This window comes from Nerophis lumbriciformis, linkage group LG06, assembly GCF_033978685.3.
Source record: "Nerophis lumbriciformis linkage group LG06, RoL_Nlum_v2.1, whole genome shotgun sequence".
Lineage (NCBI taxonomy): Eukaryota > Metazoa > Chordata > Actinopteri > Syngnathiformes > Syngnathidae > Nerophis > Nerophis lumbriciformis.
In genome coordinates this window covers 19,120,290-19,146,825 of record NC_084553.2, presented here as the reverse complement: position 1 = coordinate 19,146,825, position 26,536 = coordinate 19,120,290, and the positions used below count along the sequence as shown (strand labels likewise).

At 38.8% G+C, this 26,536-nt stretch overlaps 1 protein-coding gene across 1 annotated transcript in view; it reads right to left on the bottom strand.

The window, feature by feature from the left end:
• efl1 (elongation factor like GTPase 1) overlaps nucleotides 1–26,536 on the bottom strand; it is an 88,727-nt gene that overhangs the window by 5,579 nt on the left and 56,612 nt on the right. Inside the window, exons 17-21 of the mRNA XM_061963857.2 lie at nucleotides 26,389–26,518; nucleotides 4,929–5,055; nucleotides 4,578–4,782; nucleotides 1,327–1,826; nucleotides 995–1,179 (exon numbers count right to left, since the gene is read on the bottom strand). Of these exons, the coding sequence (XP_061819841.1) occupies nucleotides 995–1,179; nucleotides 1,327–1,826; nucleotides 4,578–4,782; nucleotides 4,929–5,055; nucleotides 26,389–26,518 (1,147 nt within the window). The remainder of the gene's footprint in view (nucleotides 1–994; nucleotides 1,180–1,326; nucleotides 1,827–4,577; nucleotides 4,783–4,928; nucleotides 5,056–26,388; nucleotides 26,519–26,536) is intronic.

Sequence of the window (26,536 nt, the reverse complement as noted above, 5' to 3'; positions counted from 1 at the left end):
AAAGTATCGATAAGTATCGAAATAGGTACCAAAATATTGGTAACGGGACAACCCTTGTTCAGCGGCTTGGCTCAATTCTGTTCCTTTTGTAGAAAAGTTACATTTGCTCACAGAGTGGACCACTCCTCTTTGCATCAGTTGGTGACATATCTGCGCTGCTGACTTGTTTACATGCAAGAGGATCCCCTGCTGACCTCACTGTGGTCTGGACTCTCACATTATTAACCATATCCACTCTGCATCATATAGGGGGTGGAGGTTGGGGTGGGGAACGGCCACATCTGCGGTCTCTTCCAAGGTTTCCCATTGTTCCCATTGTGGTGAATTAATTCTTGCCCTGATGTAGGATCAGATCCAAGGATTGTGCAGCCATAAATATTTGATTGATTGATTGATTGACTGACAATGTTGTTCCTGAATTATGTTATTGCTTTGTGTTTTATATCTCTATTTAATCTTCTATCCATCCATATGTATGTAGATTGACCTGTAAACGGTAATCAGCTTTTTCTTCACCATGACTGTCCAGTATAGTGACCATATTACTGTAAAAGCTGCAACTATCTGAATGTCAATCTAATGCTTGCACCTTGACTCACTCGTTAACAAGATCCCAATATACTTCACCTGGGGCAAGACCTCATTCGCAACCTGAATGGTGCAACCGGGAACCATGATTTCAGATTTGGATATATATCCTTTTTAAATGAAACCAGACCAAGCACCAGCCGGTAATGTTGCTGCTGGTCCTCTTTGCCTGTCAATATACAGGTTCACCAACCAGTTTCCAACTGGTGTTTAAGTTAACGCTGATGCATATACCTCTGCGTCTGCCCAATGTGGTGTTTATTTTTTATATTCTTCCTGTTCTGCTGTTGAGTGGCCTTCCAAATAAATACAATAAATCACAGCTTAGTTCGGACACAATAAGTCACACATCACTCACACTGCAAACAAAAACAGTATATGAAATATAGCGTAGCAGGTTAATTACCTCCCAGTGACTGAAGACCAGCTGTGGACTGGCCAGTCCACTGGTCCTCTTGCGAATTTCGTCTGCAAAACCAAAACTCTCTGCGACAGGAAGCACAGCCTTGATGATGAACATGTCTGTCCCTTCCTTCATTTCTTCGTGGAGGACGCGTCCCTCTCGTTTTCCGAGAACACCATACACTCGGCCTGTAAGATTAATGCATTGGTGTCTACAATTAGTGAATATGCGCATCTTGGTAGCTAAGATTTAAGCTACTCGAGTATTTATCGAGTTGAAGCTAATTCTTAGCAATATTGGCATGGCATGAGTCTTGATTAACAACAACAACTTACCCAGAACGTCAGCAGTAGCCATGATTTCACAGGTATACGTAGCAGCCATAAGACGCTGGGGTTGAGCCTGGAAAGCTTGGCGGCACGCCTCCTTCATGGCAGCTATCAGCTGGCCTGACACAGGCCCATAGCAGTCTGCGGAGATTGCCTCTTGACGGTGCTTGTCTTGACTCGACGCAGATGCATTAGTATTCTCTGGTGCTTTGCTAGCCTCCAAAGCCTTTAAAGATGTGGCCTTTTCTTCTGAGGAGTTTTGCTGATGTGGCAAGTTTGAAGACTGGATATCCCATCTCTCAATGGAGAAGCACACACCCATCAAGGGTTCTTCGCACATCGGCCCTGACAGAGTTGCGAGCTGAAAGCCACTAACGATACTGTTATCCAAATCCCGTGGAAGCCGTGCCTCAGCTTCCCCAGATTTCTCTTCCCTGCACAAACACTGCCACAGAGATGGCCGTTGATAGCCCTCCACATTATTCAGCAGAATGTTTGGGCCACACCTTAAAGCGACAAGAGAATTACATTTTAAAAAGTCGCAACCAATAAAACTACTCAATGTATGTTTTGAATTCAGGGGTATCTTGATTTTCGCATAGCCAATTTTTTGTATGGTTTGCCTTTTGACAACATTTTTTACGAATTATTAGTGAAGTTTTCGTATACCCTGTCTATTATCATACGGGCAAACCTTGTGCGTACCAAACTAGTCCGTTGACAGCGTATCATTTCGTGGAATGGAGTGTCCAGACAAAAAATCCCTCGTGTTGGTGACTTAGTCTCTATGACTTTAATTTTGTTGACAAATAATTTTCTATTTTCCACCAACTAAAATAAGACAATGACTATTTAAAACAAGCACATGTTAACTAAAATAAATCAGCTATGGCCCCACTATGGACTGGATGCTCACATTATTAAAGGCTATATAAGTCAACTTTGATTGATTGATTGATTGATTGATTGATTGAATTAACAGTTAAGTCAACAAATAAAAACGAGACTAAAATGTTGACAGAAACAAAATATAATAGTTTTTAGTTTCATCCTGTACATAGGTGTGACAAGTTCTGAATATATTAAATCACAGCTTTTCAGCAGTGTATGAAAGGTGAGACGGGAGTGCGTTACAAAATATTCAATCGAATACTTTTCTTTGTGAGATAGCGAAGTTGGAATTTTCACCACCAAAACAATACTGTATGCTTTGTTTCACATCATAATGTGTACACTCAGGAGAAAGAGAATAAAACACATTTTACCTTTGACACTATAAAAAATTCCTGAAACATATTTATTGACATTGACATATGGAACATAAAATTAAATGATAAATGATAAATGGGTTATACTTGTATAGCGCTTTTCTACCTTCAAGGTACTCAAAGCGCTTTGACAGTATTTCCACATTCACCCATTCACACACACATTCACACACTGATGGAGGGAGCTGCCATGCAAGGCGCTAACCAGCACCCATCAGGAACAAGGGGTGAAGTGTCCTGCCCAAGGACAAAACGGACGTGACTAGGATGGTAGAAGGTGGGGATTGAACCCCAGTAACCAGCAACCCTCCGATTGCTGGCACGGCCACTCTACCAACTTTGCCACGCCGTCCCCAAAATTAATTACTTTTTTTGTGAAACAAAGCATACAGTATTGTTTTGGTGGTGAAAATTCCAACTTCGCTATCTCACAAAGAAAAGTATTCGATTGAATATTTTGTAACGCACTCCCGTCTCACCTATCATACACTGCTGAAAAAATTACTAACTTCATATAATGAACAAAAATATAAACGCAACGCTTTTTCTCCCATTTTTCATGAGTTGAACTCAAAGATCTGAAACTTTTACTATACACACAAAAGACCTATTCCTCTCAAATATTGATCACTAATCTACAAAAACCCAAAACCAGTGAAGTTGGCACGTTGTGTAAATCGTAAATAAAAAAAACAGAATATAATGTTTTTGAAATCCTTTTCAACATATATTCAATTGAATACACTGCAAAGACAATATACTTAACGTTCGAACAGGTAAACTTTGTTATTTTTTGCAAATATTAGCTCATTTGGAATTTGATTTTCAAAAAAGCTGGCGCAAGTGGAAAAAGAGACTGAGAAAGTTGAGGAATGCTCATCAAACACTTATTTGGAAAATCTCAAAGGTGAACAGGCTAAATGGGAACATGTGGGTGCCATGATTGGGTATAAAAGCAGCTTCCATGAAATGCTCAGTCATTCACAAACAAGGATGGGGCGAGGGTCACCACTTTGTGAACTAATACGTGAGCAAATTGTCGAACGGTTTCTCAACGAGCTATTGCTAGGAATTTAGGGATTTCACCATCTAAGGTCTGTGATATCATCAAAAGGTTTAGAAAATCTGGAGAAATCACTGCATGTAACATTGAATGCCCGTGACCTTGGATCCCTCAGGCAGTACTGCATCAAAAACCGACATCAGTGTGTAAAGGATATCACCACATGGGCTCAGGAACACTTCAGAAAACCGCTGTCAGTAACTACAGTTTGTCGCTACATCTGTAAGTGCAAGTTAAAACTCTGCTATGCAAAGCGAAAGCCATTTATCAACAACAGGCAAAAACGCAGCCGGCTTCGCTTGGCCCGAGCTCATCTAAGATGGACTGATGCAAAGTGGAAAAGTGTTCTGTGGTCTGACGAGTCCACATTTCAAATTGTTTTTGGAAACTGGACGTCGTGTCCTCCGGAAAAAAGAGGAAAATAACTATCCAGGTTGTACTAGGCGTAAAGTTCAAAAGCCAGCATCTGTGATCAAATCATTGTATTCTGTTTTTATTTACGAATTACACAACGTGCCAACATCACTGGGTTTGGGTTTTGTGCTATTGAATTCATGAAAGAACTCCTAGCAAAGTGCAAAGGAGGTGTCCATGTTTTTTACCCTCCCATCCTCTCTCTCTCTCTCCAACAGGATTCTTCAATAAGGTAAACGCATTCATTGTTCATTTAACCATTTCATTCATATTGTTTATGCATTTCCCATTATTTTCCTATTTTTTTCTGCATGTAAAACTAAAATTATTCTGTATTATCTCTCAGTGTTCATATTTTGGGGTGTCTGCACTGAATTAATTTGATTTACATTATTTCTCGTTCGCCTTTTTGGTACAGATTACTGACGATACCAAGTTACCATTGTACTTCTGTTGCTACTGTACATAAAGACTAAACTCATTCCAATAATTAAAAGAGATCAGTGCCGAACCTGCGAGGTCCAAAGGCCCAAATATTGTCCACAGCATTCCTCCACTTCCTCCCCTGCAGCATGTTCTCCAGTTGGGCCTTGAAGTCAGTGATGGCTTCCAAGGTCCTTACACTGATGTCAAGATTCCTCCCCTCCTTCAAGGACATATTGATTTGTTCCAAAGAGCGAATCAGCTCTGAGCTATCCTCCAAAAGACAAGTCACCTCTGAAAGGAAATAAAAGACCCACAAAGTAACAATGATAACGCAGCATTGTGCACACAGACAGAACTTTTGCTCAAGTCCTCAATGCACTTTCAATCTTTCCAGATGTTTTTCAAGAGTTAGGTGTAATTATAGGAACATGTCTTACCCTTTGGCAAGGGGATTGCCCGGACGCTGACAGTGGCCAATTTGTTGGGAGTGGTGAGCGTGACCAAACCACTGGTATCGACATGTAGTGTCTCTGAAGAACAGCCATGAGAACCTTCCTCTTTTACCTAACATATGTACATGTACACACATAAGATTTTCACTATAGTACTACGATGGTAAATTCTGATTGAAATTTCAATATTACTGATATAATCAAACAGATGTGGGTTCAGATCCAGGGGATGTTGTGGTTTTTGAAGCCCTTGAGTTTGAGTTTATTTCGAACATGCAAGCATACACACATGATACATCACAATTTCCAGTTTCACTTTTCAACATGTTCGAAAAGGAGTAGGAAGAAGCAGAGCTTATTTAATCCTACCCCTTTTCTTTTACATAACAGTTGCTAAAACTTTTGTTCACTTCCTGTTCTCAATTGGTTCACAATATACTCCATAAGTAATCACAATAAAAATAAACAAATAAATAATAATTGGTGAAGTAAGTCATATTACATATAATGAGATACTGTAAGTAAGCACGGTGGAAGAGGGGTTAGTGCGTCTGCCTCACAATAGGAAGGTCCTGAGTAGTCGTGAGTTCAATAACGGCCTCGGGATCTTTCTGTGTTGAGTTTGCATGTTCTCCCCGTGACTGCGTGGGTTCCCTCCGGGTACTCCGGCTTCCTACCACCTCCAAAGACATGCACCTGGGGATAGGTTGAATGGCAACACTAAATTGGCCCTAGTGTGTGAATGTGAGTGTGAATGTTGTCTGTCTGTCTGTGTTGGCCCTGCGATGAGGTGGCGACTTGTCCAGGTGTACCTCGCCTTCCGCCCGATTGTAGCTGAGATAGGCTCCAGCACCCCCCGCGACCCCGAAGGGAATAAGTGGTAGAAAAAGATTGGATGAATGGAGATAAGTAAGATTGTTTTGAGAATGAAAGAATGGATGGATGGAATAAATCCAGAATGTTTATCATGGTTCTTCTTCTTTGTACTTTGTAAACACTTTAAATTTGAAGAGTTTCTTGAAGTGGATTATATTAGTACATTGTTTGATTGCTTTGCTTAATCCATTCCATAATTTAATTACACATACTGATATACTGAAGGTCTTAAGTGTTGTACATGCATACAGATGTTTTAAATTACATTTTTCTCTGAGATTATATTTCTCCTCTTTTTTTGTGAAGAATTGTTGTATATTCATGGGTAGCAGGTTATAGTTTGCTTTATGTATAATTTTAGCTGTTTGCAAATTTACTATGTCGTGGAATTTCAGTATTTTTGATTCAATAAATAAAGGATTTGTATGTTCTCTATATCCAACACTATGTATTATTCTAACTGATCTTTTTTGTAACACCGTTAATGAATGAAGTGTACTTTTGTAGTTATTTCCCCATATTTCTACACGGTAACTCAGATATGGTAACACTAGCGAGCAGTAGAGGATATGAAGTGATTTTTTGTCTAGAACATGTTTTGCTTTGTTCATTATTGACGTGTTTCTTGCTACTTTATGTTGTATATTTTTTACATGAGATTTCCAGTTCAATTTATCATCAATCATTACACCTAGAAATTTGGTTTCATTTACTCTTTCAATTTCTATTCCGTCTATTTGTATTTGTGTTTGACTTTCTCCTCTACTGTTACCAAATAGCATTATTTTAGTTTTACTGAGATTCAACGATTGTCTGTTTTTGTCAAACCATCTTTTTAATTTGTTAATTTCTTCTGTTATTATTTGTATTATCTTCTGTGTGTTCTCTCCTGAACAAAATTATGTTGTATCATTCGCAAATAATACTAACTTTAAATATTTTGTAACTTTACAAATGTCATTTATATAAAGATTGAATAATTTAGGTCCTAGTATTGATCCCTGAGGTACACCACAGGATATACACTGCTCAAAAAAATTAAAGGAACACAGATTTCAAAGGCGAAAGAAAAAATGTCGGATATCTATACAGATATGGACAGTTTAGTGTCTCAGGAACAAAAGGATGCCACATCTTTTGATGGAAATAAAAGTTTTCAGCCTACAGAGGGCTCAGTATATAGACACCCCAAAAATCAAAGTGAAAAAATGATGTGGCAGGCTCGTCCATTTTGCCTAAATTCAATTTCTGCAACTCAAAATTATTTTCAATATCTTGTGTGGCCTCCACGTGCTTGTATGCATGTTTGACAACATCGCGGCATGCTCCTAATGAGACGAAGGATGGTGTCTTGTGGGATGTCCTCCCAGATCTGTCTCAGGGCATCAGTGAGCTCCTGTAAAGTCTGAGGAGCAACCTGGCGGCGTCTGATGGACCGAAACATTATGTCCCAGAGGTGTTCTATCGGGTTTATATCAGGTGATCGTGAGGGGCATTCAATTGTGTCAATTCCTTCATCCTCCAGATACTGTCTGCATACTCTTGCCACATGAGGCCGCATTGTCGTGGACCAGGAGGAACCCAGGACCTACTGCACCAGCGTAGGGTCTGACCATGGGTGCAAGGATTTCATCCCGATACCTAATGGCAGTCAGACTGCCGTTCTCTAGCCTGTAGAGGTCTGTTCGTCCCTCCATGGAAATGCCTCCCCAGACCATCACTGACCCACCACCGAATGGGACATGCTGAATGATGTTGCAGGCAGCATAGCGCTCTCCTTGGCTTCTCCAGACCCTTTCACGTCTATCACAGGTGCTCAAGGTAAACCTGCTCTCATCTGTGAAAAGCACAGGGCGCCAGTGGGGGACTTGCCAATTCTGGTGTTCTATGGCAAATGCCTATCGAGCTCCACGGTTCTGAGCAGTGAGCACAGGGCACACGACAGGACGTCGTGTCCTGAGACCACCCTTGTGAAGTCTGTTTCTGACTGTTTGGGCAGAGACATTCCAGTAGCCAGCTGGAGGTCATTCTGTAGGGCTCGGGCAGTGCTCAACCTGTTCCTCCTTGCACAAAGCAACAGATATCGGTCCTGTTGATGGGATGAGGAACGTCTACGGCCCTGTCCAGCTCTCCTAGAGTAACTGCCTGTCTCCTGGAATCTCCTCCATGCTCTGGAGATTGTACTGGGAGACACATCAAATCATCTTGCAACAGCACGCATGGATGTGCCATCCTGGAGGAGTAGGACAATCTGCGCAACTTCAGGAGGGTTAAGAAATCGCCTCATGCTCCCAGTCGTGATAATGACTCTAGCTAAAGCCAACACTTGTGAAAAAACAGTTAAAAAAGATCAAGAGGGAGGAACTTGAAATGGCCTCCACCTGCAAAACCAGTCCGGTTTTGGAAGCCATCTCGTTGTTGGCCCTCTCGTGCACCTGTTGATATCTCCATCAACACCAATGCAGCTGAAACTGATTAACAACCCCCTCTGCCACATACCTGACCAAAACCTTATCAGAAAAGTGCAATTGAATTCATGCCATACCCTGATAAAAACTGTTCCTTTAATTTTTTGAGCAGTGTATTTAGCGTTGTAGATGTGTGTTCGCCTAGCTTCACGTATTGTTTCCTGTTTGTTAGATAATTTCTTATCCAGTTTAAGACTAACCCTCTGATGCCGCATCGTTCTAGTTTTTTGATTAAAATATTGTGATTAATTCTGTCAAATGCTTTAGTTAGATCCATAAACACTGCTGCCGCACATTTTTTTACTATCTATTGCATTGGTAATTTCTTCTGTAACTTCAATTAAAGCCATTGTAGTTGAAACATTAGCTCTGTATCCATACTGGTTCTCTTCGAGTATTTTATTTTTGTTTGTGAAACTCTCTAATCTGTTATTGAACAGTTTTTCAATGATTTTAGAAAATTGTGGAAGTAAGGAAACAGGTCTATAATTTGTAAATTGGTGTTTGTCTCCAGTCTCATAAATTGGTGCAACTTTAGCTATTTTCATTTTGTTTGGAAATTTACCTGTTTGAAATCATAGGTTACTAATATACATTAATGGTCCTGAGATATCTTCTATAACCTTTTTTATCGTTTCTATATCAATTCCGTTACAATCAGTAGAAGTCTTACATTTACATTTTTTCACAATTGTAACTACTTCCTCCTGTGTCACATTACTGAGGAACATGGAGTTGGGATTTCGCTCTATGGTATCATTATAGTCCTCAATTGAAACTGGGTCTGGAATCCTTTCTTCCAATTTTGGTCCAATATTTACAAAGTAATTATTGAAGCTTTCAACTACTTCCTTTATGTTGTCATTCTTTTTATTTCCTTCTAAGAAGTATTGGGGGTAATCCCTCTTAGTGCCATTTTTAATAATGCTATTGAGGATTCCCCATGTTGCTCTCATATTATTTTTGTTCCTGTCCAATAATTCACTGTAATATTCTTTTCTACATGATCGTAGTATGTTTGTTAACTTGTTTTTATAGTTTTTGTATTTAATTTCTGCCTCTGTAGTTCTTTGTGCTATTAATTTTCTATATAGTGTATTCTTCTTCTTACAAGCATTGTTTAATCCTTTTGTCATCCATGATTGATTATTCTTTATCTGCTTACTACTTAGTTGTTTCCATGGACAATGTTTGTCATAAAGTATTATGAACTTGTTTAAGAAATGTTCATATGCTTCATCAACCTCTTTTTCATTGTACACATTGTCCCAATCTTGCTTTTGTAGCTCAATTTTGAAAGCAATCATCCTCTTCTCTGTGCACAGTCTTTGAAATATCCTTATGTCTTCCATGTTCTTCTTGTAGTTTCCATCATATATTGTAAAAACTGGCAGTTGATCACTAACGTCGGTTATAAGTAGACCACTTGTAGTGTTGTTATCAAAAACATTGGTAAAAATATTATCAATAAGTGTGGCACAGTGTCCTGTGATTCTGCTTGGCTTTGTGATTTTAGGATATACAGTAAACTGATGCTGTACATTGTATCAATGAAGTCATGAATAGACTTTTGCTTGTTAGGGTTCAATAAGTCAATGTTAAAGTCACCGCATAGGAAAATTATTTTTTGACCATTGTCCATGTAAGTTGCCTTGATCCATTCTTCAATTGTTTCTATACTTGATTTAGGTGATCTATATATACAACTAATGGAAATGTTTTTACTTTTTTCCTGACATATTTCAATGGTTATACATTCTAAAATATTATCTATAGCAAATGACATGTTTTTCACCACTTTGTAGTTCAAGTTCTTCATCACGTACACAGCTACTCCTCCTCCATTTTTATTGGTTCTGTTGATGTTGTTTAGTTCATATCCTTCCAGATCAAAATCTATTCCTTTTTTAATCATCAATCCATGTTTCTGTGACAGCGATCACTTTGAAGGGTTCGTTGATGTGTTCCAAAAAGTTCTTAATGTTGTTGTAGTTTGCATACAAGCTTCTGCTATTAAAATGAATAATTGACAATTTGCTATCACATTTAATTTTGCTATTATATTGCTCATCTGTATAATATAAACAATTATTACTGATGTGGGAGAAAAAATTTGCATCTGGATCTATATCATTTTCCAAATCCTGGTTTTTGTGATTTTTGTTGCAGAAGTTTTTTAATTCCATATTTTCTTGTTCAACAATCTTTGATGTTGTTTCAATAATCTCTATAAGTGTAGGTGGATGCAATCCTGAATATAGGTCTTCTTGTTTAGTCGTCCCTTGGAACATAGTAGTGTCGATGTTGAATTTAGGTGCTTGTTTTCTGTCAAGAGTCCATTATCATCGTTGTTGTGAAAGCTGTGTAAACTTTAAAAATTGTCCAGGTCCTTGATGTCATGGACAACAAGTACTCTTGCTTCTGGACCTCCATTCAGCTTGATGTAGATTTTACAGTTGGCGCTCCAAGTTCCCTGAATTTTTCCCTGCTTTCTCAAGTCGCGTGCTTTCTTGGCGATTCCAGCATTACGTTTTGTGAGATGCTCATTCATGAACACCTTTGTTCCCTTCAGCTTCTTTCCCTGTCTCAGCAATGCCATTTTAGATTTTCTGTTTACGAGTTTCACGAGCACGACTGGAGTGGCGTTGTTGTTTCTTCCGTTCAGGGGGATCCTTTGATTGCAGAAAGTTGACCACTTGCTGTTCTGCTGAGACCATATCCATTTAATCTGGTTCACCTTCATTATTCACAGCGTTCGCATAGGATCTTGGTTTAATTCGGTGCCCTGTCACGATGATATCATTCATTCGTTTATCCTGATTCATTTCATCTATGATATTCCTCAGCATGTTGTTGTCTTCTTGAACGGTCGTCATTTGTTGGCACATTTCAGTGGCTTCATTATTTTTGGAGGTGTTCGGAGTTTGCAGACTTTCTATATTTTGCTGCAGACTTTTCACATCTTGTTTGTGTTCTGTTGTCTTCTTTCCATCCATCCATCATTCCTTTCCATTCCTCTATCACTTCTTCTTTAAATTCATGGAATAGTTTTTGTAGTATCCCTTTTTGATTCCCATCATGTCCTGTGTCCAGCCTCGAATATTGTTCCCATTTGTGTTCTGTGTCTGTTGACACAGAACGTTTCGGGATTTCACTCTTTCCTTTAGCTTTTCGCATCGCGGCACTCGCTGACGTCAGTGCCTCTTATGTCTTAAAGGCAGTTGCTTCTTTAGCGACTTGCGGCACTTTTAACTTGTTTTTTCAACAAATTCCGTACCTTGCGCCGTTCAGAGATCAATTTGAGGTGTCAGCCTGTCAACTTATATCACTCTGCAACGTCAGAATCACTTTAAAACAGCTGTAAACTCGCCGTAGCTTTTGGTTGCTAGGCAACCGCTTTGAACTGCGGCGAGGCGCCGTTGGCTTGAGGCTAACGGCTCTTCCAACTCCCCTTATTTCAGGGTATCAGTGCCTGTCAACTGACCAAAATCAGATCGAAGATGCCAGGTGACTCTCCTGTAGCTGTGATCGCAAATCAGTGGTCAAAATCTTCAGACTTAACAAAAACTCCGGTAGAAGAAGCGGAGCCTTTTTCTTTGCGTCCTTTCTCATTGACAGGAAATGACCCTTTGAGGCAGTATATTATTCACAAAAGTGTGCATTGAAATGGGCTGGGCGATATGGCCAAATAATTTTTTTTCCACAATTATTTTTTTCAAATCATCCGATCTCGATTAATATCACAATTTTTTTTTTTTCTAATTAAAGCCGGACTTATAAAAAGTTATATAACATTTGCTAAACAATACTTTCAAAATGATAAATTATTATTTGTATTCTTTAAGACATGCACCTGGGGATAGGCTGATTTGCAACACTAAATTGGCCTTCGTGAATGAATGTGAGTGTGAATGTTGTCTGTCTATCTGTGTTGGACATCTGCGAGGAGGTAGCAACTTGTCCTTCCGCTCATGTGCAGCTGGGATAGGCTCCAGCACCCCCCGCGATCCCCATAAGACAAGCGGTAGAAAATGTTTTTTAAAACTCAAATTCTGTAGCTCATATTTAACAAAATTACAATAAAGTGCAGTTTGAATTTGAGGTACTGTAAAATTAATGTGTACCAACACATAAAACAAGTTTAATGATTATTTTACAAACAAAATATTTTATATCCACAATCTAAAAAATGATTTGAACAAAAAGTGTCTGCAGACTTTTTAGTACATATTATATCAGAGGAGTTGAATCTTTGCAAACACATAAACAAAAAGTCTGATTAAAAATACTTAATTAAAGTGCCTTATTATGATTAAATAAGTAAATGTGTTTATTCTTCTAGTCGGGACCAATAGAGTCACAAAGACATGTGAGTGCTTGCTAGTCCGCATTCAGGACAGGAATAATGCACACTACAACGTGAACTCAAGACGTGTGACTCAAGTGTGTCAATCACTACGTTTCCATGCACAACACTGGGTGGGCGATATTTCCTTTTAGCGCGGTTAAATTAATTCCTTTTTCTGTTGACCTAAGACATCACCCTAGCCATTTGAGGATCCTTACAACTTGTTTTAACTGATGTCCGCCGTAATATTGGCAAATATTACGTCTCCAATGGCTATGCTGATGTTAAATAGCAGACAGCATCAAGAAAGTATCTTGGAGTGCGCTACGAACATGACGCTACTACCAAGGATGTATCTGGGCGAATGCAGCTCGGATGCAATGAAAAACCGGCGATAAGAGTTTTTTCGAAAAAAAAATTGGACGAAAATCAAGGAAACAAACCTTTTGAATGTCTTAAAGTTCATCCAAAAGGATGGAAGGAGTTTTAAATCCGAAGGAAAAGACCGTTCGTGCCCCGACTGATATCCAGAGGAAGGTTGCTATTCTAGACTATCTTGCCAGTCGTGTTGAAAGGGATTAAATTGCCTTGCACAAATACAGCGTGAAGATGTTTGTGCATGCTTTATTATTCGCCTTTCATATACCTGCTTCAATCTCTTTCATCTCATTCGTATTTTGTTAGGGAGTCAGACCTAAACCGGCATTCTACATTTTCTTAGCTACCTTCTTAAATAAATCCATCCATCCATTTTCTACCACTTATCCCTCTCGGGGTCACTCCGTTTCTTTTTTTTCGACAATCAATGCACATCAAAATGTTTTGTTCTTTTATTTGTGATTTCATTACAATTGTTGCTACGTTAATATTGAATGGTATCTGCTTCCGGGTTGTATCCCGCGCGTTAAAACTGGTGCACGCGTGACACTAAGGGTCCTCTCCTGCCGCACACACCCCCATCGAGAGATCTGGTTTCCAATCGCATAATGCAGGTGTGTTAGTCCGACTTTCCAAAAACTGAACACGATCGGATTAAGGTGTTTCCATTGACTATAGGAGGCTTATTTAGAGCCAAACTATTTGAGAAGTTGGACTAATTTAGTGCATAGACACGTACGCATTGTCGTCGCTGCTTCTAAACGCTGTGTTTCAACTTCTATGCTAGTGTTTGTCATATTTCTTTATTTCATTATTCTAGGCTGCACTTCCAGCTGTGTAAGGAGGAAGAGGCACAAGGCTGATTGAACAGTAATTACGTCGTGACGAGCCTGACTTCATCGACGGTGTAACGGGAGGTCGCGCACACACACGGACACAAACACTTTCACAAAAACACATGCAAATGTGCACACACACATTCACATACACACACAGGACCACGGCCAATAAAGGTTGATTATTCCGTGCAGGATAATACCAAGCGTTGTCGCTTCTCTTGTTTACTACTGCGGCATCTTCTAACCAGTGACGTGCGGTCACTAGAGGCAGGTGAGGTGGGGAAAAAAAAAAATGTAAAAAGAAAAAAAATTAATTAAATTGTTATATGTATCCAGTGATTATACTATAAAGTTATTTTCCATTTAACTTCACCAGTTTTAGATTATTTTTATTCAAAATCGCTGAATTTTCACATTTGCCGTTCAAATACTGAGAAGAGACGGTGCGGTGATCAGCAGCCAGTTGAGGCACGTCACTCAGTTGTGCCTCAACATGGATTGCGGACTCGGCTAACTGCTGGTCTGCTGTGCAGTGAGACCGTATTGCTATATGAATTATAGTATACATTTCCCTAGTTTAGTTAGCTGAGGTATATAATGTACAGTGTATTTTGTCAACAACTGTATGTGTGTAACTTATTTCTTGTGCTGAGCAATCATAAAACTGCTGCGAAGACACACTGTGTGAGGCTTGCGTAATCCCGCCTCCTGGTGCCGGTTATTGCATCTCCGGCGCAGACTGCACCCCCCGACCGGAGCGCCACACCAACCAAAGCCCACACCCAAACCCTCCACGTGCAAGACCGAATCCACCCAAAAAAGGTCACTTAACAAGAAGCCAAAAAGTGCAAAAACAACATTGCTCGCGCCGGAGGAGCCGTGAACAACTGCAGGGACACAACATTAGGTACACCTGCAGACTGCAGCACGGATTTCATATTTCATTCATTCACAACTCCTCCAACATGAACACCAATGTTCCCGCACTTATAAGTAAAGGTAAGACCATAATAACGTTTTTTTTATTAAATGTGCTTTTTTGTGTGCTAGTTTGTATGTGTAAAGTTAAAGTTAAGTTAAAGTACCAATGATTGTCACACACACACACTAGGTGTGGTGAAATTTGTCCTGTGCATTTGACCCATCCTCTTGCTCACCCCCTGGGAGGTGAGGGGAGCAGTGGGCAGCAGCCGCGCCGCGCCCGGGAATAATTGTTGGTGATTTAACCCCCAATTCCAACCCTCGATGCTGAGTGCCAAGCAGGGAAGAATGCTGGTATGAGCTTTTAAACATAACCCGTTAACTGCTGCCAATCAAATGGTGAATAAGATACTCTTTAGGGTTCATATGTTTGTAAATCTGACTGTGATGAAGTCAGTGCCTCACCAGTCATGAACCTCACCGCATGTCACTGCTTCTAACAGACATTGCCGCCATATTTGATGCTAACACCATATCACCGTGATCAAACTCAAATTAATGGCGATCAACTATCGCAATCGCCCAGCCCTATTTGAAATCCTTTAGAAAATGTGTGGAGAGAATATATGGAGCCAGAACACTGCCAGTAAGATTTGGTATCTGAAAAAATAATTGACATTGTAAAAAAAGTTGTATTAGCACCGAAACAAAATAAAAGTAACCATTTAAAAAATACAATAATTTTGGTGGATGTCTTCCATGCCAATATTCATATTTTTGTACACTCGTATTGTTTCTTTGTGTTTCAAAGGTTTTTAAGATTGCATTTCTGTTTTACGATTTTGTTGCGGTACAGAAATGTATTATATATTTTTAAATTATCCATGTTTGTCTCAATGTAGCCGTGATATTTGGTGAAATTCCGTATGGAACAATACTTTGTTACATTTTCACGCAAAGAGAAAAGAGCGACTTTAAAATGTAAATGTAGCTGTATTTATTCATTTAAAACATTTAACACCAGACATGTAAAGCTTGGTGTGACATAACTAACCAATTTGTGTTAAAATACGAGACTACGACTATCGTAATAATGAGCGACCTCCGGCGGTTCATGCTCTTGTTACCCCGGGAGGGAGCCGATCATATCTAGGCTGTGGAGACAACTTCATGCACTGATCTATCTTTTTTTCTGCGTTTACACCTAAATAGGTATTGTATTGTATTGTCAAGCATTATTTTGACTTGTATGAACAATGTGCTGAAACTACCGCTATTGTGATTAATTGCCTGCCTTATTTGCTAATAATACAAAATAGGGGAATACATTCAGATATCCTAAATTATTTTCCACATAATATTTACATGTAAATTTGAAAGTATAGCTTACAACCTATTTTTAAAACATCAACTGCTATAATGTAGAGCTGAGGGATTATTTAAAATCAATTTACAAAAATAGGCTGGACTTTTAGAGGATACATTTCTATAAACAATTACATTAAAACATCTTTAAAAATAATATCTGAGTAGTACTTTGTAATGTTGCTGTATATAATTCAACAAGAAAGTTTCTGAGTTTACATCCAACTACAGAACATCATCATCAAGTGAGCGAAGCTGATGGTTGACTGCCATGTTACATTTTATTTTAAAAATTAAACGATCATATATTAAATTCTCTTTAAACTGTATCATAACTAATAAATATGAATAATTGCTTTAAAGTCATTTTATTTGCTTTGTAAAGGGAATTTAAACATAGTAATAAATTAAACATTTAATAAATAACAGAAATATATCCTCTTAGTGCTGACATAAACTACATATATAAAACCAATTGTGAAAGTAACGAAGTGCTTTACGAAGTAGTCACAGAGTAATAAAGTAGGTTACTGTATCATGTGTACAAATACAATATTTCTTTCTGAGCAGGAGATGAATCTGCTGACAGCAACACATACAGGTCTACTCAAGGAAAATGTAGAAAACTACTTTTGCTTCATAATTTCTTATGATGATTTCTTAACATCTTTTCTCACTTGCACTCATCGAGGGTGGACGCTCCCTTTTCCTCTCCCTTATCTCTCCTGCTTGCTTCTTTGTCTTGTCTTAACTTTTTTGTTGCCTCTTTTTGCACTGCTCTCCAAACATTGGAACTATTTAACTGGCCTCAACAAAATTGACAAGATCTTGGTTTTGGGGGAACCTGCTTGTCGTGACGGAGCGGTTGTTGCTGGACACGCGACGGACTCTTAGGAGAAGGAGGAGTGCTGCATGCCTGGGGAATTATGACAACAGGACATCTGCTGATTGGAGCAAGCGTTGCTCTTTTTTGTAGACAAATTGGAAGTTGCTGGCTGTCTTCAAAATACCCCAAAGCTGCCACAAATGATTGGAGGATGCGGGAAGAACTGTGGACACTTGTGATTTTGGATCACATCGGACTGTCTGCCCCGCAGGTTTTTGAGGACCAGTCATAGACAATTTAGAGTGAAAAGCAAATTTTATTTTCACTCGTATACAAAACATTCTAACTTGGATTGTTTCCCTGGCTTCGAGACTCTCCCGAAGGACAGTGCGGCAAATACACAACAAACTCCCTTCTTGTCTCTCATGGACACACACCTGTTGTTGGTGACTTTGGACTTATCGGCTGCACAACATCAAGGCCGCGGAACAGAGACACGCGGCAGGCTTACACACACACATGCATCCACAAAAATATACGCCACACACACATACCCCACCCCAAATCCAACGCCCTCGACGCAAATCCCTTAGGGTTAATGGAAGGAAGGGCAGCGCCTGAGAGCTGCGGCCTGCCACCATGACCCCAGACTCCCTCCCCTCTGTTGCTAGATATCTCGAGATGTACGTTCCAATATGTATATGTGCTTTGCTATGGAGGTTTTTTCCCATTCCAGACTGGGCTCCTAAAGCGGCCCAGTAGATTGTATTTTTTTTTACTCATCCTTCCCCAGCGTTTACCTTTTTCCCATCGTTTACGGGGCGCCTTGTGGCGACCCATTGGCGTTCCTGTTCTGTAACCCTGTACACTGTTTGTTTGTCTAATCTTGAACGGGTTGGTGCTGAAAACAAAGTTTCGTTGTACTTGTGTAATGACAATAAAGACCTATCCTATCCTATCCTATTTTGAAGCTTTTTTAAACTTTATTCAAACACCTACGGTCCTCCTTTTTTCTTTGACTGTGTTTTACTTGCATGCCCAAGTTCAGTAAAACTGCTTCCGAAAAAAAAAAAAAAAAGAATTCGGAAAAAAGAGAAGCGATCATAAAAACCTTTGAAACACACAAAAACAATAAAAGTGTACAAAAATATTAATATTGGCATCGAAAACATTCACCAAAATATTGTATTTTTTCAATGTTTGTATTTATTCGTTGCCAAAACTTGTTTCGGTGCCAATACAACTTTTTTCTACAATGTCCATTTTTTTTTTCGATGCCAAATATTACTGGCAGTGTTCTGGCTCCATAAGATTAGAGCTGAACATGGCGTGCACCCAAAGATATTTAGACTTATACAGTAGGGAATCCCCCTTACAGTGTTATAAACAGCCTATCATCTGTATAGTAGGTTTAGTTTAACAAAGAGCCAACATTTAAAAAAAAATAAAACCCATTACAGTAAGTAAATGTTATGAATGAATATAGGGTTAATGTTAGATTGAGTGTAATAATTATTTAATTGCCATACAAAAGGTGATTTAGTACTTGATGTAGAAAGTATTGATATCAAACAGAAATCACAGGTTTCTTGTAGTTGTAGTTCTGTAGTTTCTTGTAATTGTAGCACTTAAATTAGACTTCTTGTAGTTTTTTTGTAGTTGTAGTATTTGAAAGTATAGTAGTGCACTTGAAGTTTCTTGTAGTTGGAGTACTGTGCTTGTAGATTTGTGTAGATGTAATACTTGTAGATTATTGTAATTGCAGTTACTTGCATTTAACATATCTCTGCAAACTCATACGTTCAGTCCATATAATGAAAAACACCTCTATTTTCCAGTCTGGTGACCACAACAAATTCTCCTTGTGGTCTTGTGTGACCCATTCAGGTGTTGATTATCAAACTTCAGACTGTAAATGTGTTTTCATGAGCACTGCAGGATGTCAATCTATTACAGCAATGTGTGTTATTAATATTTTTCTTGTTGACGGTGCTTCTACGTTTCTGGACATCATTTAAAAATAAAGAAGATGGATGGATGGACGGACGTTGAGCATTTTGCACGTCTGAGTTGTCATCAAAACAAAAATGGCGAACAGCTATGGTGGCTGAAAAAGGTCACAACAAACACAAACACCACAAGACAATATCGTTAATGACAACACAACACAATAATTTAAAGCAACTTTAAGCCACAAAAGACGCGACCGCTACACTGGAAGGGATAGCGTAGTAAGTTAGGTGACGCACCGATTTCAGGAACACAACAACATGAAGTGTGACGCACAACACACAACTGGCAGCCAAGGAGAAGTCATTTCATCAGAAACAAATTAATACAAGAGATGGATCAAAGAGGCAATGGAAATTAAAAAGCGAGGGGCCAATACCATCAACAGGGATGAAGGGGCATACATGCTTTGGCAGACCTGGGACCCTGTCTTCATTGGCAGATACTGTATGGCCAGGTCGTGAATCAAGGTTTCTACAGGTATCAACAAATCTAATGTAATGGATTTAATACCATTTTTAAGGCCACTTAAAAAAATTAGCTGCCCATGTCCTACCGCATATTAAATATATTCAAAAGCTTACAATTGTGTCTACACAGACAATTGTAAGCTTTTGACAATGATAATCTTGAATTAAAATTGGCTCGCAAGACTGTTTATCTGAGAATTTATTTTGATTTACTTATTCTTTTTCTGTAGTAGATGCAGCAGCTGACAGTTGTGGTGGTGACAGCAGAAGCAGCTTTGTTGGTCATGCTGAAGAAATTTGGCACCGTAACTGCTGCCTGCCTTTAATAGTACAGCGGATAACCAAACATATTGTGCAATTTTTGATAAAAGCATGAAACTGCTAGCATAGCTAGTATATAACTCAATGTTTAGTTTCAGATGTGGAGGGAAGTAAAATTTGACCTCTGATGACCGTAAGAGGTCAAATTCAAGATGGCCGCCAGCCCATTTGGTCTAATTTTCAAACATGTAAATTTTGGAACCAAACAGTGTAGAAACATTGTAGACGGTGTTATTTCCAATTAGTTAGCAGATACCCATTAATTTGGTGATACTTTTGGTATCTTTTATTGCCAGAACTCTCGATTATACAGCAATTATACAGCAATACAGCAAACAATGGTTGTATTCATAAGGGTCTTCTTGAGCCACTCTTTATCTGGACTCTCACCTAGGCCCTGTTTTCCTTGGGAGACCTTAGAGCATAAAGCCCCTGACAACATAGCGCCTAGAATCATGGAGTCACGCAAACTCCTCCACCACGATAAGGTGGTAGCTCAAGAAGGAGTTTTTATTATTTGTTTTGTTTTTATTTTTTTTAATTATTTTTTCATTGGCATGTGCTGAAGAAGGGTGTTAAACCAGAGATGCATAGCCACTACCAACAGGTTGTTTTGTTGATCTGAGTGGACACTGTAATGATTCATCAGTTACTTCTTGGCAGACGACACACATGTCCCAGTTAGTGGTAAGGGGTGGCCTGGATTGCTTGGATGTAGAAGGCTGGGTAGGGTCTACTAGAATGTGAAGCTTTGACATGGTTACTGTAAGAAAGCCCTACAGGACAAAAACCAACAGCACCCAATACTGGTGCAAACAAAACTGCAGTTCAATAAGTTAGGGGCACGCACACAGTGGAACAAATCTGGATATACCCGCACTGGCAAGTAGTGTCAACACTGTGAGCAACCCATGTGAAGTTGAGTGGACCTTCTATGTTTCCTGTCCTTATGTGTGCGTTCTTGAGGAAATGTAATGCTTTATGCTTCTTAGTAATGGATCATTTGAAGATACTAGCAGTTTACTTTATAAGAGATTTTGTCTGAGTTTAAGTTAACTTTAAGTAAAGTGGCTAAGTAGTGGTTGCTAGGTAACGGTTGCTATGCTTTGTCAGTGGCTAGCATTGCAGTTTGATTTTAATGCTTGTATGGATATAATTATGGATATTTCCGTTTGTCATGCATAGTTTGCAACTCAGGTTATGTTTGTTGTTGTAATAATGCTTATAACCAATACAACCTTACATTCATATGCATATTAAGCATATTTAGAAATTGTATTGCTTATTCCTCCAATATAGCCTATGTTTGTAATATATTGTATTTACTTTCTGTATTTGTATACCACACACACAGATATAGACAGACTCACAGACAGACAGACATTTTCAAAGATGTTGTCATGTAATGACCTTCATTAAAGAAGAAAAAACGATAATATCTCTATACAATACATAATGACACCCCCCCACAAACACACACAAAATAACACAATTTGCCACAGTGACACTATAACGTGCCCATTTCCAAATGTCAACTGCATATTTTTTTGCTAATGTTTACCTTGACTTTGACCTAAGTGCATTTTCTTAAATTCTGGTGGTCTCAAAAGTATCATCAAATGAATGGGCATCCCCAATTTAGTATAAAATGACACATTACATGTTTTTCTTCACTAATAGGGTTCCAAATGTAAGCACGTTTGAACATTAGACCTGGTGGACTGGCGGCCATCTTGAATTTGTCCTCTCATGGTGCTCAGACGTCATATCTGAATTCCCTCCACATCTGAAAATAATAATTAAGGTATAGACTAACTATGCTGGAAGTTTCATGCTTTTATCAAAAACTGCACAATGTGTTAGAATTTGAGAGCTGTACTATAATCGCCGACAAGTGATTAGCTAATATAGCATGTGTCATTTCACTCTATTAATGCCCACTGTGCTAATTTTGGAGTCTTTTTGCACATGAACGCCTGTCTGGGTTAAAAATTGACGGGTTTTAACCACGTTTTGAAAAGTTAGCCAGCCAGCCACTTTTGCTGAAATTTGCAGTTTCCTTTTTTCCTGACATGTATTAATTTTATTGCTTTCACCACAGCATGAACACGTTCACAGGATGTAGTATTGCAAGCATCTGGCATTCTGACTTTGTGCACCGCCCGTTGACAACAGCCAATTAAAAGGTTCCGCCTGTTAATCATCATTACACTGTACCTTCAATCAAAATTATTAAAGGGGAACTGCACTTTTTTTTAGGAATTCTGCCTATTGTTTACAATCATATCATTATGAGAGACAAGAACACACATATGTTTTCTTTCTTTCTTTTTTTTTTTTACAATATTTAAGATGATAAACGCTTGAAAGATGCGGCTGATGGGAGTCACCGTTGTAGCCTTCAAAGCCCTTTTAAACAACTTCAAAACCCTCCATCAACGTTTTATATACACAGTGCAGGTCTATATTTAAGTTAAAGTTAAAGTACCAATGATTGTCAAACACACACTAGGTGTGGCAAAATTTGTCCTCTGCATTTGACCCATCCCCTTGTTCACCTCCTGGGAGGTGAGGGGAGCAGTGGGCAGCAGCAGTGCCGCGCCCGGGAATCATTTTTCGTGATTTAACCCCCAATTCCAACCCTTGATACTGAGTGCCATAATGTAGTGACAGACACCATCCATTTTCTACCGCTTGTCCCTTTTAGAGTCGCGGGGGGTGCTCTCAGCTGCATTCGGGCAGAAGGCGTTGTACACCCTGGACAAGTCGCCACCTCATCACAGGGCCAACACAGATAGACAGACAACATTCACACTCATTCACACTCTAGGGCCAATTTAGTGTTGCCAATCAACCTATCCCCAGGTCTTTGGAGGTGGGAGGAAGCCGGAGTACCCGGAGGGAACCCACACAGAAAGATCCCAAGCCCGGGATTGAACTCAGGACTACTCAGGACCTTCGTATTGTGTGGCACTTTTAAGTACAATATTTACCGTAATTTGATCATTTTTATTATTTCCGGTACTGATTTCTTCCGCACATTGATTTCTGTTTCCATAGCAGATAGACAATCAATCTGAAACGCTTGTTGATGTACAAGCTAACTTATCTATTGCCGTAGCACGCTTTTACGGTTAATACCGTATAGCATGGTGATGTGTTACTACGCTAGAAAAATAGTTCCAGTGTTCGCTTTTACAATAACAATGTTGCTACAGCTTGGTTATTACAAGGGTTACAGAATGTAAATTAATTATTGTTCAAAGCTTTTGAATTAATTTTTAATATGATTTAGAGGTAGAATTGATTGCTCCCATTACTGTATTGCCAGCCACCTAGAACGAACCGACGTTGAAAGTTAGGAAGCAGAAAAAAACCCCGTTTGTCTTCTTGTGTATAATAACGATAGACAAAATAGACAAAATTCCAAAAATGTGCAGTTCCCCTTTAAGCCCTATAAATAAACATCAAATTATGGATTAGTTGATCAATGTAGTATACCCAGAAGCCATTTTTAAAAGGTTATCTCTTTAAAACATGCTGTAAAAATGCATATCCTCTGAAAGTATGACTTATAATAGCCACAAACTAGAGCAGTGGTTCTCAACCTTTTTTCAGTGATGTCCCCCCTGTGAACATTTTTTTAATTCAAGTACCCCCTAGTCAGAGGAAAGCATTTTTGGTTGAAAAAAAGAGATAAAAAAGTAAAATACAGCATTATGTCATCAGTTTCTGATTATTAAATTGTATAACAGTGCAAAATATTGCTCATTTGTAGTGGTCTTAATTGAACTATTTGGAAAAAAAGATATAAAAATAACTAAAAACTTGTTGAAAAATAAACAAGTGATTCAATTATAAATAAAGATTTCTACACATAGAAGTAATCAACTTAAAGTGCCCTCTTTGGGGATTGTAATAGAGATCCATCTGGATTCATGAACTTATTAATTCTAAACATTTCTTCACGAGAAAATCAATCTTTAACATTAATATTTATGGAACATGTCCACAAAAAATCTAGCTGTCAACACTGAATATTGCATTGTAGCATTGTTGCATTATTGCATTGTAATGAATGGAATAGCCTACTTGATTTGATGTTCAGTTTATGAACTTACATTCATATTTTGTTGAAGTATTATTCAATAAATATATTTATAAAGGATTTTTGAATTGTTGCTATTTTTAGAATATTTAAAAAAAATCTCACGTACCCCTTGGTATACCTTCAAGTACCCCCAGGGGTACGCGTACCCCCATTTGAGAACCACTGAACTAGAGGATACATTTTTTTAATCAGGATTCATTTTTTTAAAATAGTTTAAAGGTTTTATGAAATAATAAATTAACATCATACTAGGAATACAAACGATGCACGTGTTTGGAAATGGATGACTGATTTTAACATTTTAGAAAAAGACATGAATGATATTTGTAAAAAATGCCAATAAGCCCTGTAGACGCAATAGACAAAGGCTGAGTCAATTAAACATCTTAAATAGATTGTATTGTAAGCCCTCAAAGTTGTTTAAAATGGGTACAGATACAGGGTACAGATAGCAAGTTATGTATTAAGTGTCAGGCAGCTCAAGGAACTGTAATTCATTTACTATGGGAATGTTGGAAACTAAGAGTTGTGGTCTTTTGTGAAAATTGCCTTGGTTGTCCATCCTAGGCCACCGTAAGTCACGTGAGTTGCCTGAGTCATGACAGTTGCTAATGTTAGCCAAATTAGCTCATGTGTGTTGAACTGGAGACTGAAATAAAGGAGTGATATATGAAACAAGCTCAGCTTCCTCATTAACATGACATGGTGTCACAGTTGAAAGGACTACACACCAACATTGACTAAATAATGGCACAGCCGTTTGATTTTGCTGTACAGCGGAGTGGCCGCTATGGCCGCAGCGCTTTCAACGCGTTCTGACTTTCCCAGTTTGAAAGCCAAAGACGAAGAAAAAAAACACAGACGTAGCAATTTATCGATGACCGCAAAGTTCATTTTAATGTATCTTTTGATTGAAGTATTGACTATCGCCCCAGTCATACAATTGTATTATTTTTTAATGCCTCTGGACATCGTATTCAATGCTTTTTATTGCAATTTAAATTACCAGTAGAGTGGAAACCCTAGTTGCCTCTATATTGAAGCTATTATAATTTATATCAGATTTATGACATCAAAATAATTCCAAAGTTTGCGAATAAATATATATAATCAAAATAGTACCAATCTCACCGAGATTCCAGAGCCATTTTGAGAGTTAATGAGAAAGCCAGTCACGTGATTCGTGACATAGCATTAGGAACCACAGATCCCTTCCCCATGAACAACAATGATAATCAAGCAAACATTGTGAGAGCGAAAAAAAATAAGCCTCCTACTACCCATGGAAAAACCTTATTCGTGTAAGTGTTGTTAAATCGGACTAACACACCTGGATTATGCGATTGAAAACCAGATATGTCGACTGCCAGAGGGGACTCTTCACATCGCTCATGCGCCAGTCTCAACACACGAGATACAACCCGGAAGCAGATATATTCCATCCATTTTCTACCGCTTGTACCTTTCGGGGTAACGGGTGGTGCTGGAGCCTATCTCAGCTTTCAATAAAAACGTAGGCAACAATTGTAATGAAGAGGATACTTTATTTAAGAAGGTAGCTAAGGAAATTGACAATGCAAACTTAATTCAGACTCCCAAACGAAATACAAATGAGATGAAAGAGAATAAAGCAAGTATATCACAAGGCAAATAATAAAGCGTACACAATCTTCTTCACGCTGCATTTGTGCACTCCAAACTGATAAGCAATACCTCTGTATTCCACACAATTGGCTAGATAGGCCAGAACAATAGCAACTCTCATCTAGAAAAGTATCGACCGCGGCACGAAAAGTCTTCTCCCTTCAGAATTTAAAACTCATGCCATCAATCAACAGAGCCTTATGAATGAACTCGGAGACATTCGAAAAATGTTGTTTCCATTATTCTCCGTCCGAAAATACATCCATCCATTTTCTACCGTTTGTCCCTCTTTGCTTAAAAGTTACTGAATCGATTTCCATCCATCCATCCATTTTCTACCGCTTGTCCCGTTCGGGGTTGCGGCGGTGCTGGAGCCTATCTCAGCTGCATTCGGGCGGAAGGCGGGGTACGCCCTGGACAAGTCGCCACCTCATCGCAGGGCCAACACAGATAGACAGACAACATTCACACTCACATTCACACACTAGGGCCAATTTAGTGTTGCCAATCAACCTATCCCCAGGTGCATGTCTTTGGAGGTGGGAGGAAGCCAGAGTACCTGGAGGGAACCCAAGATTTAAATTCACTGAATTGTTTTGGATCGAATCATTCTTAAAAAAAAAAAAAAAAAAAAAAGATTGTTTCTGAATCGTATCTGCAACCACAATTATAAAATGCTGTAAAACGAATTGTTAGACCCTTAGCAAAGACATTTTGTTTTGCTTCACAACAATAAACTGTTTTTGTACGTCTGAACTGTAGTTCAAAAACCTAACCGGCCATCACAGCTGGCTACATTCTTTAAGCCAGCTGTGTATACACCAAAGTACTCTTGGTGTACACCATAATGACGAAAAGATTTACTGACCTGGTGTATGATGGCAACTTTTTGCTGTTTTCCAAAATCTTCATTCACCATGTCCACTTTGGGAGGACGCACCACTGTTTCCCTGAATGGAATAATTGGCTTCGATGCGCTGATCTCTATTTTAGCAAACCTGTAAAAAAAAAAAAAG